Genomic DNA, 17,353 nt, shown 5'->3' on the forward strand with positions numbered 1-17,353 from the left:
CGGGAGTTTCTCAACTTGTCTAACTTTGCGAATTAAATCTATTAATAAGTGAACGAGATGCTCTTTGCCTGGTGTACGGAAGTTTTGAAAGATAGCTGTACTACCAGTGACACTTATGAACATTAATGTCTAGGCAATAAGATTGAAAATAGATATCATACTTCTGTACAAAAGAGGAAAAGACATTGGACACGTTTTAAGGCAGAAGAATTTTATCATATGCTATCTCTGATCCAATTATACCCGTATCAACTACATATATTATGAATAAAAATGTTATATATAGACGAACATTTTTCATTTTCAGAAAAAAAAAAATATCGCAATGATTTTGAACGAAATTTGAGACAAGGATATTGTATTATCCACCTACAATAAATAAATGAATTTGTTAAAGGCACGAAGCTGTATGCAGCGAGAATGATCAAAAATATACATGGTCATGTTCTAAGTAATATTACCTATGAATTATAGCTTATTAATATATTAAACCTTGTTTATGTTAATTATTTTAATATGCTAGATTAAACATAGTATTTGAAAAAAGCAAAATGTTGTTTCAAAAAAGAAAATCTTAAAGTATCGTTTTACAATTAACATTTTCAACTCGAAATAGGAACACAAATCCTCTCCGGCCAGTATTGCGCGCCGCAAAGCAGTACTCGAATCGAACCTCTCGACTCGGACCGCTAACTTAGTGCCCACTATCCACTATAGCACCACTCGTGCCGTCCATATCGAGTCCGTATTCGCTCGATACTCGACATATATTCACTCAATAATCGTCTGCGTATTCTGTGCCAAATCGTTAAATTGACGCTCAGCTGTTTCATTTCATTTGCCTTGTCTGTTTGGATTTCGGATTATATGTGCTGACTTAATTGTTATTACATAATAAAATATATTATAAACTTTGTTCCAGTTAGAATTTTCACATGGCAGTCTTTGTAATCAATGTTTCGATAAAAATCAATGCCAACTAGCGAAAAAATGAAAAATCAAAAAATGCTCGTATTAGGTTTGGCAAGCGCAGCGACACAACGTCAGTAGTAATAATCGAGAAAATAATTAGGATAATATACAAAAGTAAAAAAAAAAACTAACAAAACAAAATCTCCCATAAAAGGCCAACAGGACTTTTGTGTACCTAAGTCGAAAACTTAATTTTCTCAATAAACATCATTTGCAAGTTATTGTACTCGCATGTACTGAGGCTGAGTAACTTAAAATGCGAAAATTTGACTGTTATTCAGAAAGAAACCTGTATAAGACGTGACATTTTCGTTTAGACGTTTCGTAAGATGTCGATTTTTTCCCTTTTACAGCGGCCGTGGAGATCGATACATAAAAAAGTCGTAAATCGCAAGGACTCCTCGCTCTACTAGCCCCATTAACCGGGTTTTCCTCGTCCCGTCGTAATTACCGGTTGATGTGTGTTCAGTAACATTTCGCTAATGACCGACAGACACCCATCATCGCACGCCTAAAGCGAAATTTTTTCTTGTTTCGTTTATAATATTGCATTATGGAACATTTTCTTATCAAAACCTCCGCATATATATATATATATATATATATATATATATATATATATATATAATATATATATTGTACGAAATGTGTCGAATATAATGTTCTTTACGGGAAAATAATAATAATAACTTTATTTCAGAATAAAATTTCCAATGTACTTAAGGTTAGAGTTACTTTAAACTAACAAAGATTTAACTTATTTTATGTTGACCATAGGAAATATGGTTGAAAAATGAGGCTATTGAAAAAATTCCATGCACAAATCCTTTTTGAATGATTAATTTGACACTCGTAGCGGTGGTGGAGTAAAAAATCATATCCAACCGACATTCGTCTGTCCGGTAGCCGGTATACCACAAACTAAACTCTAAAACCCATTGGTCAGAATGTGTCGTCAATATAACGGAGTTTTGGTCTCTAACAAAGTAATTGATATCTTTCATTTGAGTCTGTCACAGTTCCGGAGACAAGTGCGCAGTATCACATCGTAACTGTTCTACTGATAGCTTTCTTTTTCCTTTTAAATATGTTTGGGTTTATATAGAATTTGGTTAGGTACATGTTTCAATACATGACCATATCATTATTAACGTTAATTTTAAGATAAGTTCTCTCTGGTTGTTGTAATTCTCAAGTTTAACGCTATTAGGCACACATATTTTGTGGATTATAATTTAGTAAAGCGCATAATTTTACCACGCATATTTGTTATTTTGATTATAATCTGTTTTGTGTGTTAAATAAATAAATAAAAGATTTTTATAAGCACTTCCAGTGGATGTATTAAATAGAAACTGCAAAAAAACATTGTCTACCGGTGTTAGAAAATTAAGTTTGTGCTGCTAAAATTATGAGTAATGTCTACAGCCGGTAGCGCTTCCACGTGCTGCGGGCAGGCGGCTGTTTTTAGAGTTCCGTACTTACATATCTTTAAATGAAAAAATTTTTGGGAATTTTCCCGGCGTCTGTGGCACGTCTGTCAGAGAAAACCTTTTTTGCGATATTTTACGATGTTTGTGTTTCGTCTGTAACGGTCGACGGCCAATTTGTGCTCTGTCTACTACATGATCACATTTGTTGGATTTTTGATATGTGTATGTATAACCATTAACATGGAGATAGTGAAAAAACAAATATTTCAAAAGTTTTTTATATGGTGAATATTGAAATAAAATTTGCCTGTAACATACATAAAAACACGATTTATTATGAAAATATCGAGGTTATTCGCCAAACAGTATATTAATATAAAATGGAAGCTGAGAAAGTTTGAGGAATCCGAATTCGCGCCACTTTTGTTATTTTTCTTTCAACAAAGAAACTTTTAGTTAATTCAACGTTCTATTTTCGAAATTCGAAACAACACTGGCCAGTTTCAGAAAACGAATGCCGGTCAAAGAGGAGACCACGTATAGAGGTGCAATTAGGTAAAAAAGAGCACTTGAACGCGGCAAAGAGCAATCGATTTCATTACCTACAGGTGAAGTGGACGTTCGAGCTCAGACAGAAACGAAAAAAATATTAATTGAAATTGCTGAAGCGATATTATTTTATCGGACGAAAACACGCTGAATAAATCTACATGTCTGATGACGTATTAGCGGGTTTAATAGGTACTTCCGTTTGACGTTAATAACCATTTGGAAACGAAAGATGACACAAAAATGAAATAATTTTTTGTTTCATTAAATATTTGAACCACAATAAGATATGTTTATGATATTAACCCATCTTGGTATAACAATGTAGCCTCTACAAACAAAATTAACTGAACTCTTAAAATACTATTTATTTTACGTCCGAATTTGTATCCGTATGAAGGACGACATGATTTAGCTGGATATTATCGTAGTAGTAACATGGAACGTAGATAATTAAGCCACCCTGGGACTAGGGTTGTCAAAGATTCAAGAATTTATTCTGCTTTAAAAACAGTTACACTTTTTATTTGCGGCCAGTATGGTAAATACTTTCCTACCAATTGGTAGGTAATTATTATAAAAAGTAATTGCTTTTCCATCGTGAGAAGTTTTTATTGCTATGCTTCAGTAGGCATTACTGATGGGTAATTAATACAGTTTGTGCTCTTTGAAATATACGTACCATCCGAATAGAAAAACGGATGTACTGGATTTCTCTCATTTCCGCTGCACTCTTCCTTCATACACACTCTTTTTTGAAAACGCACTTGAGGAATAACTACTCAAATGTGGCAACCCTACACGATCACCACGTGCTCGTCTTACGAATGTCGAGATGGATTAAATTCTACGGGTGGGTTGCACCGTCTTTGACGTTAACTTTAACGTGCGCAAAATAACGCAAAGTACGCCATTTGCTCTTAAAGTCGGCGGGGCGCGCCGTTTAAAATCAACGTTAAATTTGACGGTGCAACTCAACCTAAGTTCTGCGTTCTGTAGCTCGCTTAGCATGTCTGTGATGAATCCAAAGCTAATCAAAGACTCATTCATACACTACATCAAACTGTGACGACAACACTCACTACCTGAGGGTAAAATCTGTATATGCAGCTCTAGCAGGAACAGTTTTAACGGACTCGCTACGAAAAAACGCATGTTATAATATTCAACTGTGAGCATTCATTCTAGCTTTGACAAAGGCATGTATTAAAAACCAGTTCCAACTTGGGAAAAAACGCGATATATCCAAAAACTGGTTTTAACTGTAACATATACAAGTATATTTGTTGATATTCAGATTTTCCGGAAATTTGTTTTTTTGATAAGCAGCCTTCTCCTTTAACTCATTTTTATTGGGATTGACCCTCCTAATCAATTTTTTCCATAGCATTCGGTCGTCATTGGGTCGATATTATGACTCTTGAGGTCGTTTTCCATGACCTTTATCCACGTGAGACTGGGTCTCCCATGTTTCCATGGCGCTGGCTCAAGTTCCAGAATTTTTCTATACTCATATGATCTACGAGTCTCCTCATAACGTGGCCGTACCACCGAGGTAGTGTTTCTGTTAGTTTGTCTTTAATACGTCTGACTTTGAAAGTTCCTCTTTTATAATTTTTAATAAGCAGTGTTAATATATAATTTAAAACTTGCATTCAATACGGAATACAGTTTGACTAACTTGTTAATTACCCATGCGAGTTGGTAATTACCTCCCGTGGGACTGACGTAAACAAAACTCGCTCATTATTGAAAGTTATATTTAATTTTGTGTTTCCTAAGTCAAGGAACTGAACTAAAGGGGTAGTCGAGGGCTTAATGGTAACTTTAGCTTTTAAAATTGAAGTCTTGTGTGATTTTTATTTTATTTTGTAAAGAATAAATAAATGATCAATTTTAGACTAAGTTCTACTATATCTATTTTTTATTCCTATCAAGTATAATGGTATGTATAATTTTTGTTCAAGTTATCTTTGTGTAAACATACTAAGACTTAGATTGGATTGCGCCAGTCAACTTTGAGGTTAATTTTAACGTGCACAGAAAACCACAAAGTAAGCCATTTTGTTTAAATATAAGCGACGCGCAGGTTAAAGCTGATTGTTTGTCTGGTATCCGCAGCCTTAAAAATTATTAAAAATTACATGTTTTATAAAACTTACCGGTGATATTCTGTAGCTACGCGAAGAGACTATTGCCTGAAAAAAAAAAAAGAAAATGACAGTTTATGATTTTTTTCTATATTTTGCTTAAGATTTTCACGAATCAAATTGTGGCATATTTATTTCTATATACGTCACAAAAAATTAATTTTCAAGTGAAGATCAAGTTTGTATGAAAAACAGATTAGATACATTTAGCCGCGGGTGTAGCCACGGGCATTCTTTTTTGTAGAAAGATAAATTTTATTATAGTTTTCCATTGCATAATGTAGTCACAGTATATCGAAACAGTTCAAATATGTGATGGGAAAATTCCCAATTTTCTCATTGCACATAAATGAAGTACGTGGGTTCAGGAGTTATGGTTTCAATGTTCAGTATTTCTTCATATCATTCTGATACTAGTGCAGGGGGATCTATTCTGTGGGTCGAATAACTGAATTATCCCCGATCGAATGAAAGATGCATAGACGGAGAAGTATGGCACAATTGTAGAGGTGCTACGTCGTAGAGGCTCTACGGCGTAGCGGCTACGAGGTCAGCTGGGTTTTCAATTTTTGTAGCACACATAATACTTCTGAACGATTTATGTAAGACTAGCTGCGCCCCGGGGCTTCGGTCCTGTGGAAATTCGCGTTAAACGTTCATTTAATTGCAAATCCACTAATATTATAAATGCGAAAGTTTGTCAGGATGTGTGTAAGTATTTTCGTTAGTCTTTCACGCAAAATCTACTGGACCTATTGTTATGAAATTTGGTACACGGGTAGAATATAACCTGGAATAACATTTTGGGCACTTTTTATCCCGAAATATTCACGGGAGCGAAGCACCGGAGCGCAGTTAATACTATATACGACTAAATACAGTTTGATATGATTAAACTTAAGAAACGAGATATATTGTGATAACGGCCATGACAAAAACAATTCAGATATATTACAACTTCTGGACGCTAATTGTAAACTCCGTGAAACTTTGTCGATATATCAAATGTTACTTTAATTATAGAAACTAGTTGCAATTCGCGGCTTTTCCCGAACGGGTGTGATCAACCAAACATTTCCCTTCTCCCTCACGATTTTCCAGTTGTATTCTCGCCTGTGACGCCGCAAAATCTGGGCCCGCATAAAAAGTAAACGTTTAAATTCTTAACATATTTCTTATCGAGTGCATTATTGCTATGAAACTGGTGTCAGATTTTTATTAAAGGCATCTGACACGGGGCAGAATTAACGTTACATCATAATAGTTTTAATTTATCAAGAAATAATGTTTGTTACTGACAAAATCATAGTAACAATTAATGGATTCAATTCGCTTTTAAGACGTTATACCCTTTGTTCAGAAAGGTGATAAAATTTATAACGTATAATATAACTGGACAACACCCAACAGCCCACACTACGCTTGCATCGTGGGTCCGAAGGCCCAGGCCCAGAACCACAGACAAATATTTGCGATCACGAGTATAAAATATTTGCTCGCAATTGAAACCAAACGTCTTCTTGAAACCCGTTACGGGGTAGACAGAATCCTTTGTTACTGATCTGTTAGGTCAGTAAAAGGTCGTTCTGTCTGTCTGTCTTTTAAATGAGATGAAGTAAAAATTCGAACTTTAACTAGATTAGTATTTATTTCTGGGAAAACAATTTAGCACATCAGTACATACGTACATAAGTACATAAATAAGTACAGAATAATTATATATGTCTACCAGTCCCAGAGGTAGACTTATCCACAATAGAATTGGCCATTTGAGAATTTTTGGATTTAAAGGACCCTTTTCAAAAAGATTATACCGTTATTTATTGTGTGAAAACCATTTAACGCAAAGCATAAAAGGAAATTATGGGTCAGGGAAATGAGACGCGAATGGCGATGTATCCGAATATATATTTTTTTAAGATTGGAAGCCTTTTTATATCAAATTTAACATTGCGTTCGGATTGTTGGATTTAAATTGAAAAATCTTTTTTTTTTTCTTCAATTGTGAAAAAATTATGTGTATTTTTAGAAGGAGATACTGTGAAGCCTGTTTAATTTAATGAATGGAAAGTTCCCAGTTTCCAATCCTACTCGTGTCACATGAGTTGGTACACCATTCTGACTCATGCGTAGTAGTTTCTATTGACTTCGACTTGCTTGCATTGAACCCATCATCATGAGGAAATCTGCACTCTGGTTGACTATCAAAATTATGGCTAAATATATACTAAAAATATATTTGAATAAGAATATACCACATCAGTATTTAAATGTCCCACATTTAACTATACCGATTAACACTAGGAATACTCGAAAGGAAAGTCGATTCCTAATATGAGCAGAGCAGCGGTCGCTAGTCGACACCGACGCAATTTGCAGTAAATAAGGATATCGGTTTAACATCATTATCCAGGAGCCGGTCGTAACCCCCCACCCCCTCCCCAACCCCTCCAAATCAACACTAGTTAATGAGTTACGCGTTGCCCCACTGTTACTGTTACTCTGTGGTTTCTTACACTAATTTATTATTAGACTGTATATTGGTAATCGGTATTCTAATGAATTCCAAATTCAAATCAACTTTTTTAGTTTTTAAACAAAACTGCCAAATAATTTTATGAAAAAGAATAAATTAAACGAATAGGCACATTAATATCTATTCCGATCCGATCGATCGATGGTATCCGATATGTATGTATCGGATATATTGCTGTGATTTTATTTACGTAACTTGTTGAGTTTTCATTGATCATTGAATTATCTTGGTAAATTAATAAATACATTTTAATTACTGAATTACAAACAGTTTAAATTTTTTTTAACTAAATTCCTTTTTTCAGATTTTAAAATATGGATGAAAACTATGATATTAAGGAAATTTTACATATTTTAAATACATACCTACACTAGGATTTGCTGGCAATCGATATTACACAAATAAGGAAGTTGTCACAAATAACAAAAATATATCCATCTCGCTCTAATTCCAATTCCACGTCTCCACCAGCCCTTCCGTTCCTAACGATCCTACTTTAAGCAATTTGGATTAAAACGTTTCCAACTGTTCCAAAAGTAAAAACTCCCAAGTTAAAACGCGGAAAACTAACTTTGCTCTTTTTACCGAACTTTATTACACTTCTGTCCGCAAAGAGCGTAATACTTTTTGCTTTGCGGCTGCATTTCGTCGGATTATACTTCCCTGGGCTAAATAGAAGGCATTTGACAGTGTCCCCCTCCAGACATGACGGGACAAAGGAGGTCCGAGATGGTTTCTAATTACGACACAGACCGTTATGCAAATCGTGGGTCGAGGCTAGCTCTTTGTCTTTAATAAACATGCGCGGCTTTTGCGGTCAGCACGCCAAATTGCGTCTTCCACTCGCCCCACGGGTATTAAACCACTTGAATTGCAGTGACCACTCTGCGCAATCACTAGTCTTTGGTGACGATCGAATGTAGGTACAAAAAAATCACAATTTTCTAATTTATCACATTTGAAATCCGAATCCTTTTGTATTCGAATTTCAAATGTTATAATTTTGAAAATTTTGGAATTAATTAATTGAACATTAAACTTGATCCGATGATTCAGATCAACTAGAAGGTAATTTTGGTATGTTAACATGGCAAGCACGCGTCACATAAAAGAAATGCGTTTTGCCTCTCCTCTGATATCATTCTCAGTTGTCGCACTCCGAAGGCCGGAGTCTGCGTGAAAATATTCGTGTGCGGTTCTGGACGTGCCGTGCCTGTCCAACGGACCCACGATACAAGCTTAGCTTAGTGTTGTTCATCAATTTTATAAATTGTACAGTCTTCACGCGAGTTGAACTCTCAATTGACTGGTTTTTTAATTTAACAATGCCAGATTTGGATTCTTTTCAGTTTTACTTATAGTGTTGATCACACTGACGACACTAATCACATCTATTGCAAATACAAAGGACATTCGCAGTCCATTCTCAGTCTCGTGTCTATATACGCTCGTGTGCACTTACAAAGGTCGATGTCTTTTTACTTTTCGCTCGATCATGTGCCGGTAACAACTGGTTCGCAAACGCGAAATGCAGCGATTCGCAAATACGTGTGAATACGCGACGTTTAGGCTCGCACCTACACCCTACCCTTTGTACAGCGAGCGAATGGCACACAATACAAACAGAAATATTTCCTGTCGTGTGAAAAATGAATACTTTTCCAACTGAACGGGATTTTTAGTCTTTAAATTTAGCCACTCGAACACGAGCGATATAAATGTCGAGGGTTTTCGGAGTTTTGAAGCTGTAAACTCGTTTAAATCGGTGGCCGGCGGCTCGCGGGGCGACTTCTGTGAAAAATTATAGGGATGTTTAAGCGCCGCTTTTGGCCTAGTTACGGGAATGTCAGACTGCGGCTTTTAATTCGCTGGAACTTGTGCTAAAACGAAACTGTGGTGGTGTAATGGTTAAGAAGCCGCCTGTGGATCGAAAGGTCCCAGGTAGTATTCGATCCTACTCGTGCCACACGAGTTTGTATACCAATCTGACTCGTGTATATTATATTTCATCGTCCACTACTTGCTTCCGGTGAAGGAAAATATCGTGAGGCAAATTACTCCATTAATAATTCTAAGAAAGTTGTTGTGTGTGTTTCATTCCACGCAATGACCACGACCATCAGCCATAGGTTGAGTTATGCTTGTGTTTGCTCATGATTAGTCGAGATGTCAACCAACAATACCCTTTTCGTTAGTTTTTATCATTGTTATTTAGTAGTTTGACGACCTCGGTGGCGCAGTGGTAAGGTTCTTGCCACTGAACCGAGAGGTCCCGGGTTCGATCCCCGGTCGGGTCATGATGGAAAATGATCTTTTTCTGATTGACCCGGATCTTGGATGTTTATCTATATATGTATTTGTTATAAAATATAGTATCGTTGAGTTAGTATCCCATAACACAAGTCTCGAACTTACTTTGGGGCTAGCTCAATCTATGTGATTTGTCCTAATATATTTATTTATTTATTTAATCACTAGATTTCCCTAGTCATAGAACCACTAAATAACATGTCGTACGAGCAGACTAAGTTATGAAGAACCTTAATAGCAGATTCGAAACAACAGTATTCCTAAAGAAGGTTGACGTGAGGTTGGTGGTCGTAAAAAATGTTTACAGAATTTTATAGTTTATTTATTTTATTGTTTTTTTTTTTACATAGGTTTTTGTTGTCGTCAGGGATCTTGTGTCGTTCAACGCGTGTCAAAAATCATACACTTACAGTATAAACCGGTGAGGAATTCATTCATACAAAAAAGCATTGTCATTCAAACTTCAACTTTGCGAAACATCAGTTCAATTGGTTGAATATCTGCTTCAAAATTGAGTCACAAGATTCCACTCGGAAAAATATCAACGCGGAGTGAATGAATGGTTTTTATTTTTTAGCCATTCTATCACGGATCTTCCTACCTATGGGAGGTAGGAGGATCCGTGTGGCTATATTCTAACTAATATTATATATGCGAAAGTAAGTTTGTTTGTTACCTCTTCACGCTCTATCTACTCAATCAATCTTCTTGAAATTTTGCTTACATGTAGTTTGAAATATGGAGAAGGAAATAGGCGGCTTTCATCAAGTAAAAATAACTATTCACGAAATTTACGCGGGCGAAGTCGCGGGCAAAAGCTTGTACCGTTACGTATACAGTGCGTCCTTATTATTTACATCACAACATCGAGTCGATTCGCAGTGTGACGCAACTGACCAATCACAGTGACGCGACGACTACCGCACCGCAATGCGATTGGTTCGCTGAGTGTCACTTCGAATCGATTCGATAGTGAATAACAGTCGGAACTCCGAATCTGCAATCAATCCACGAAAGAAGGAGCGAACGTAGTTATTCCTGTAATATGGGCTATTTATTACTTAGTTCATTTGTTTCGCCCCCTATTTTTATTGTTCTATTGTTATTAGCTTGATTGTTCTGCTGTTAACTGATTGCAACAGTCAAAGTATAGGACAAGTATATCTCGTAAGTGAAATGAAGCGGTGGTGGTGTAATGGTTAAGACCGCCTGTAGATCGAAAAGTCAGTAGTTTTCATCCACCACCACTTGCTTCCGGTGAATTTCCTTCACCGTAAGCAAGTGGTGGTGGTTCACTGCACACAGACCACCTGTGTGCAGGTTTCCTCAGGATGTTTTCCTTTAGTTCAGTAGTGTGTATGCGACTGTCAGATGCCTTTAGGCGACTTGAATAAAACCTGACACCAGTGTTAGCAATAACACACTCGATGATGATGATCTCGAAAGTTTCAGATCGTGTTATTAAAAGGTATGAGTGTATGTTTATATATATATATATATATATATATATATATATATATATATATATGTATGTGAGCGTGTATTTTACATTATTTATATTGAAAGTAGCGACCCGTCCCGGCTTCGCTCGGGCAAAAGCGTAACAAATTATATTCCTAACCTAACCGCACCACACCATCTATTGGTGATTTAAAATCAGTGCCGTAGTTTTTTGAGTTTATTGCGAATAGACAGACGCGCCCGAGGACTTTGTTTTATATTGTTTTATATTATGTAAGGATAAGAGTGTACAAGAAAGAAAAATATATCACTTTTTTTTTAAATAAATAAATAATTTTCATTTACACGATCATTTCATTACTTAACTCATTTGTTTCGCCCCCTATTTTTATTGTTCTGTTGTTATTAGATTGATTGTTCAAAATCAAAATCAAAATCAAAATCAAATCATTTATTCAGAAATTAGGCCTTCACAGGCACTTTTTCACGTTATAATCTAAATTAAATGATGTTTACCAAAGCTACAAACTACTAGCATTTCGGAACGACCACTGCTGAGAAGAAATGCCGAAAGAAACTCATTCAAACAGTGTTGGTCCCTATTATGCCAGAAGGGCTTACCATTCTTTAAATATAAATTTATGTATAATTTTTTATCAGTAATATAACATAAGTACATAATAAAGTACATGGTCAAAAGGTATACTGAAACATATTATGATTGTGATCAAGTGCTGATGAAAGGAAAATATATATACTTATATATATATGTATAATTAACCAAACAAAAAAAAAACTTTTAATAAAAGATCGAGCTGACCAGTTCCCCCGGCAGCACCCGTTCACGAGTTGACGCGTGAGTCAGCCATCGCGAAGCTCAACCACAATAGAGGGAACCTCCCGACCCGATCCACGATGCCGCTACCGGTTTGACCATTTGAATGTGCATGACATACTCGATCTCCATAATCTAACATAATAGATACCTATGTTACTTTCAGACACTTGAAGATCACAAATCACGTATATGTTTTACAAGTAAATGTCAAAATATATGTAATAAACATGTCAAGAAAATATATAAATAATAATAAAAAAATTAAAATCAAGTGTGAGAGGTGGAAGTTTTAGGAAGGGTCCAAGGTTTTTATCATTTAAATAGTCGCTAATCGTGTAATAAGCATTAGCTATTAAAGCATTTTTAATATACGATTTAAATTTTGGCATTGGCAATTATATATAAAATTGGTTCTGATTTATTATTATTTATTATTTAGCTCAATCTGTGTGATTTGTCCCAATATAATTATTTATTTATTTATCTGTTCATTATTACCAAAACAAAAGATCGCAATGTGAAAACTATATATATACATAATCTTAAGTTACAAGACTATTCGCTGAAAGATAGCGACCCACTTCTCTGAAACTGCAGGGCAAATAGCAAGTTACTTCATTCTTTAAAATCTCGTCTTCAAACAAACATGGCGCTCAGACATTCATGTGGGGCCGGCTCTAGCCAACTTGACATCGGGTTGCGAGTCAAACCTTGGCCTTCTCTATAAAAATTACAACTTTTTTAATGACATTTTTTAGGAGAGACGTATTAAGACTATGTAAAATTAAATTTAGCGCGCGGACTCGTAGTCACATTTGTATGCATTCAGTTCAGATCAAGGAAGTTGCTAGGATCCAGTTTTTCATAACTAGCTGAAGCACGCGACTTCGTTCGCGTGGCTGGACAAGTTTTGGTAAGTAGTCAAAATTAATAGAGAAATTGTACAGACAAAGCGTAACGATACCTATACATACAGAAGATGCCCATCGGACTGAAAAACTATATTTCCTATAGTTTAGCTGTGCCATCATTGTTCTCCATCAGATGTTCCAGTTTTCAAAATCATTTATACCTTATATGTTGCCCAGGCTTAATAGCTATATAACAAAAAAAGTTTCATTCAAATCCGTCCAGTAGTTCCGAATATTGGCGTGACACAGCCACATAGACACACAGACATATAGACAGATTTTTTTTCAAATTCTTACTCTATTACTATGACTCTATCGCCTAATTTAATTTTTATGTAAATTTATTCAATGTACAGGTTTTTTTTTCTACTGTTTTATTATATGTATTGATAAATAAATTTAATACTAATTGCATTGAAATGTTCTATGGGCAAATCAAACCGATCCTATCACATAGTCTTTAAAAAGGGTTTTTCGAAGAAGCCAATGGCGCCCCCATGAGCCTTGCGCCCGGGTTATGCTCACCCCTTGCCGTCGCGTTGGGCCGCCCCTGCATACATGAATGATGGAGGTTCGTTCAAATAATGTTCGGACTTGGAAAAATGCGCTTACAGACGGACAGAGAGCCGGAATAGCGTTCAGGCGGTGACGTTGATCGAAATGGAATAGCTAATGTCATTAATATTATTCAAAAACTTGCATTTAGGTTTGTTTATTTAAATGTTCTTTTTCAGATTGACCTGGGTCTTGGATGTTATATATATATATATATATATATATATATATATATATATATATATATATATATATATATATTATAGAATGTAGTATCGTTGAGTTAGTATCCCATAACACAAGTTTCGAACTTACTTTGGGGCTAGCTCAATCTGTGTCATTTGTCCCTTATTTATAAAGAAAAAAAAAATTACATTACTAAAATTAACAAAATCTCGTAGCTTCACTCGAAAGTCTAAAAACCACACTCAAGCTTATCATCAGGACTGTCCGAAACTCATTTAAATTGATAAATATCACAGCTGATTAAGGCGCAGACGTTTCTATCGGGAGTTAAGGCGAGGCACCGCGGTTATTTCATTAACTGGTGTTGCCCGTACGATTAATCACTGTCTTCGAAATTGCGCGCCGCTGACTGATGGTGCGTACTAGTGATGTGCTCTGTGCATAATTTAGAATCGAGCAATCGATCGACTGTATATGGCTTGATTGAGTTCGATGGCTGACGTTTATTGCTTATGTCTTTGTGGAATTGCCTGTGATTGGTTTAACGGTAATAATGCTAATCATAAAATAAGTTTAGATCACTAATATTAATTATGATTATACGATTAAATTTAGGGTACTCTTATTAAAGTATTCTTATCAGTTACCCTAAATTTGAAAGATAGTTTTGTAGTGGATTTATTTGTTTTTACTAGCGTCCCGTCCCAGCTTCGCTTAGTTAAAAACATAATAAATTATACATCTAAACCTACATCAGGAATCACGCTTACTACTTGGTAAAAACCGCATGAAAATCCGTGCAGTAGTTTTTGAGTTTATCGCGAAAAGACAGGCAGATAGACACGGCATAGTACTTTATTTTGTAATATGGGAAAATAAATCTTTACATAATAGTGTAGTTGTTAATAGATAAAACTAATTAGTATATAGATAATATATCATTTTAAAAATCCACCGTCATTTAAACAAACATAAGATTTACTTTCCGATAATTTAAACTGTTTGTTTGAAAAACAATCCTTATTTTCCCAGTAAGCCCCCATCAGAGATATTGGTCCAAGACTGTCTGTAATCTAACTTAAGAGGCAGTATCTCGCACACACCTCCGAAATTGGAGGGCTAAAAGGATATAGCAAAGCTATGGAGTAAATCAAGTGTGTCCAAACTTTCAGTCCCCATTTACCCCGCGGTTAGGTTGGGTACACACTTGCGACTTGCGAATTTGGCGCAGTGGGTCGCAAATACCACATGGTTTCAAAGAATACTAATTAAAAAGGAAACGAGCTGATAATTTCCAATAGGATCAATTATTTTTTCATAAAATTTATTTATGTATACAATATAACAGTGTAATAATATAAAACTTACTAATAGAAAACTAATTACAATGTACTACTTATTCATATAGAAATTGATCTAAGATCTTAATTCATCTTGACGCAAAAACAGCAGTGATCAAAATCTAATCAAAGTATATTGCAACAGTACACTAGGTTAGTTTTATATAATTTTAATAACACCATATTCTGTTTCCAGCAGCCAGTTAAAAACAAAACCGTGTTACTACCTAAGAACATTTTCGCTTGACAGACATAAATAAAATATTATTTACACATTATTGATTATTTATCACAGTTATTGGTTATTATATCAAAGTACTAGTGTGTGGGGAGCCTAATACCCGTATCCTATCGGCCGATCGCTTAATGAAACTTAAGAGAATACTTTCTTGGTAATCCAAAATGGCGGCGACATCCCACGATTTATATGTGCTGAGATATCAATCGCGATAGGCCCCTCGGTTGCAACATACGTAATTTAACTCCCCAAACGCTATCAGAAAGAAATTATAAGGAGATCTCTTTTGGACCCGTTCAGGAATTCGCGGGATTCTAAGTGATGTTTTATGTGCTCTTTTCCCGGTTGTGCCTTTGGAAGTTGTGACATATATTTTTAAGTCCTATGTAAATCTATGAATAGATTTTACTTATAATTGAACTGCATAAGAATTATCTACGATTGTAATTTTAACAGACTAAATTATTAGAGTTTACTGATCACTCACGCCCCTGATACATACGCCGAAGAAATAAGACGAAAAACAAAATATCTAAAATAACATACGCAAAAGTTTTAAATCAACGATTGATGTTCCCTATTCGCCCCATAATGTCCCTTGGATCAATCGGCGCGGGGTGAATGAGAACACGTTTGAATGTTTAGATAAAACGGTTGTTTCTTTCGAGCTATGTCGCGCTCACTGAGCGCGGATGACGGATGCAAAGCTACGAAAGTGTCGCGCGCTCTGTTATCTCTTACGAGTCGTTACTCCTGGGGACTGCTATTGAATTTAATTCATACATGTTAGTGCTTTGTGCCCCGTGGTATGTCAAGGTTTTTGCTTCTGTCGTCAATCTGGCCCCACCCTGATTTTCGAATCATAATTCTTTGTCGCTAGTCTTCGGAAGTGCAAACGAAGTCTTTTCTACTTACAGGGATACTTGATGTGCTCAATGAAAATGTGAGTTTTTTTTTTGGTTCGTAAAGTGTGTTGAAGACAGCGAGAATTGTAGGAGAAAAAATTAATCGGATTGTGGGCTCCGAGTCCATACGGCTGAGGAAACTCAGATGAGATATAACGTATGATTTGTGCTTCTATTGGAATTATATAGTAAGATAAACTTATTTACCTTTTTTAGCTAGAAACTTAACATTTTTTTTAATGAAACAAAAAAAATTTCGGTTAATAAATCGCAATAAAAATATGTGACAAAATAAATATCTGTCAACCCCTACGTTTGTAGATCAAAACAAAAATTAAACAGTCAAATATTTACCCCACACGGTAGGGGCTGCCTTAAGTGGCGTCTTCGGGCGCCGGCATCAGCCCTCATTAAACACCGGCCACAGATTAAGAAAGAATAGAAGAGGCATACGGGCTTTGGGCACCACAGCCGATAATACATACACGCAAGGACAATAAAGGAAGAGGTCATCAAACAGCGAAGTAATGATTACAGAGATTACATTAAAACAGTGGCCTGATTTCAATTAAATTTTGAAATAAATGAGTTAATGAGCCGAGGTTAAATACAAATAAAAAATTGGCGACCGTGAAGTGGCTCGGTTCTCTCTCTTCATAGTCGTATTCCTCATGTCTGAGGGACGTGGTTATTACATTGAATGAAACACACGTAACAACTTTCTTGGCATTATTAATGGAGTTGTTTGCCATTGCCTTCTCCTCTCCATGGGTCGATTCTGGCAAGAATATTATTTAGAACCTAGAGCGTTGTAGATTTGCCATCGACACGCAAAGAAGAACTTAATCAAAGACAGCCTTTACAATCCTTTGTGACTATCTTAGTATGGCACAAACTACAGCATTAGACCCCATCTATTTGATCTAAATCTCGAACTAACCCTTCGGCCCTATCGCGTGACGATCTCGG

The 17,353-nt window shown here is 35.8% G+C and overlaps 1 protein-coding gene across 5 annotated transcripts in view; it reads right to left on the bottom strand.

Moving 5' to 3' along the window:
* Positions 1–17,353, bottom strand: part of LOC128674194 (chondroadherin-like) — a 236,589-nt gene that overhangs the window by 64,598 nt on the left and 154,638 nt on the right. For 4 of the 5 annotated variants that reach the window (XM_053752646.2, XM_053752610.2, XM_053752636.2 and 1 more), the window contains one exon: positions 5,117–5,152. The exons of the other annotated variant lie outside the window; for it this stretch is intronic. In XM_053752646.2, the coding sequence (XP_053608621.1) occupies positions 5,117–5,152 (36 nt within the window). The remainder of the gene's footprint in view (positions 1–5,116; positions 5,153–17,353) is intronic. 5 annotated transcript variants of the gene reach the window in all.

The sequence above is a fragment of the Plodia interpunctella genome, chromosome 1, assembly GCF_027563975.2.
Source record: "Plodia interpunctella isolate USDA-ARS_2022_Savannah chromosome 1, ilPloInte3.2, whole genome shotgun sequence".
Taxonomy (NCBI): Eukaryota; Metazoa; Arthropoda; class Insecta; order Lepidoptera; family Pyralidae; genus Plodia; species Plodia interpunctella.